The 1,708-nt window shown below is 41.5% G+C and overlaps 1 protein-coding gene across 1 annotated transcript in view; it reads left to right on the top strand.

The window, feature by feature from the left end:
- Positions 1-372: 372 nt before the first annotated feature.
- The window catches only part of LOC101849692 (putative amine oxidase [copper-containing]), a gene marked incomplete at its 3' end in the record, with an annotated part of 11,148 nt that continues 9,812 nt past the window's right edge, over positions 373-1,708 (top strand). The window contains 1 exon segment of the mRNA XM_013082451.2: positions 373-1,045. Coding sequence (XP_012937905.1) covers positions 960-1,045 — 86 coding nt within the window.

The following is a 1,708-nucleotide window of genomic DNA, read 5'->3' as shown; positions in this document are numbered from 1 at the left end:
CTCTCTCTCTCTATCTCTCCCTCTCTCTCTCTCTCTCTCTCTCTCTCTCTCTCTCTCTCGTTTTCCCTTCACCCCGTGCACGCTTTCGTTTCCCTGCGCACGTAGGCTCGGCCTAGGCCTACCGTACCATGTGGAAAACTGATGATGAAATCCCAAACCACGTGACGACTACGTCACGGGAGAATATCAACAATGCTCTTGCTTCTGATTGGTCGTCGGGTCACGCCTACAACCAAAATAAATTCTTCTCAATGGTTTTGGTGTGTGTATCCGCGTAGTGAATATTTTATGTTAATTCTGTAACTCCGTTGTGGGACTATAATAAGACCACGAGCGCTTATTATCCCCTTCAGAAAGTTCTCGCTCATCGGAACGTTTAAACTGCGATAGCAGATAGATCTACATGCTTTTATAACGTGTTAACACTTGGAAGAAGTTTATTACTTGCGATACATCGGTGACCATAGAAAACACGCGAAAGAAACATTATAACGAACAAAAACATTGTTCTCTGTTGGGGGAAGCGTGTTTCTTTTCCTCTGTGCGATCTTTAATGTTGAAAATACAAGCCAGCTATATACATGGAAAACAAAGTGTAATATTTTTTATGCCCAAATCGCTGAGACTCTTTTAACGAAGAGGGAGGTAACGAAAAAGCTGCACTCTAATTAATTCCTTGTTGCGTTATTTGGTGCAGAAAACACAAGAGGCGCGCAACGTATTGCATCATCACTTTATTTTAGAGTAGTCGCAGTTGTAAACTCTGCCAGGTGTCTGTCATCAATAAATGAGACAGACTCGGCCAATTAAAGAACATTATATATATTAACAGCGACTACTTTTGCAGATAGGTTCGGTTTCAAGAAAAGAAGGAAAAAAAACACATAAAAAACAAGCCCAAAGCAACAATAGCGTGAAAGTGCGGTGAGTGTGAGAGAGAAATCAAGAGGACAACCAAAATGTCTACAGTGTCCAGCGTGTCTATCCAGAGTGAAGATGACCTTCTCAAACTGTCCACCTGTCGCACGTACAGACCCAATCACAGGTAGGCCTTTAGGAAGATCACATTGTTGAAATGTGACTCCCGCTCTTAAAATTAGGCGGGAGAATATATTATACTATTCCTACTTGTTTTGTGAGAGTCGTTATTCACAGCCATCACTATTGTTTATGATCTTTTATTTCATGAATGAAGTGTGGGATGAATCATCTTTTTAAAAAAAAATCCGTATTGATTTTCAATTCATTCTAAACAGCAAATGGATTGTGTGGGAACGAATGATGGAGAGAGGATGGTAGGTTTTAATTGAGACACGAAAAGGCACACTTTCAGTTTCCTCACCCTACTCGCACCCCCGCACCCACTTTTCAATCGCTCCATCCGCAAGTTAACCGTTAAATTTCGTCGGAACTAACTAAACACAGCCTTTAGGATTATAGAAACATTGAAGTAAAAGAAGCAGACCACACAAGCGCATCTATTCCTTTGTAGAATTTTAATTGCTATCTATTGTTGGTAGGTTTTCCTTTGGGGGATGGGGTTGTTTTGTTTTGTTTTTAGCTTTCCTTGTTTTACTAAAAGGGGGGGGGGGTATATTCAGAGGGATGGTAATGCAGGCCTAAGCCCCATTTCTTTTTCTGTTGACAGTCCCTGACTATTATTAGCTCTTCCCCACGACCCCCTCCCCCAACTGAACCTTTGACCTTG

This window comes from Aplysia californica, unplaced genomic scaffold, assembly GCF_000002075.1.
Source record: "Aplysia californica isolate F4 #8 unplaced genomic scaffold, AplCal3.0 scaffold00175, whole genome shotgun sequence".
NCBI lineage: Eukaryota > Metazoa > Mollusca > Gastropoda > Aplysiida > Aplysiidae > Aplysia > Aplysia californica.
Note: the sequence above shows the minus strand (reverse complement) of the source record. Positions and strands in the feature narration are given on the sequence as shown.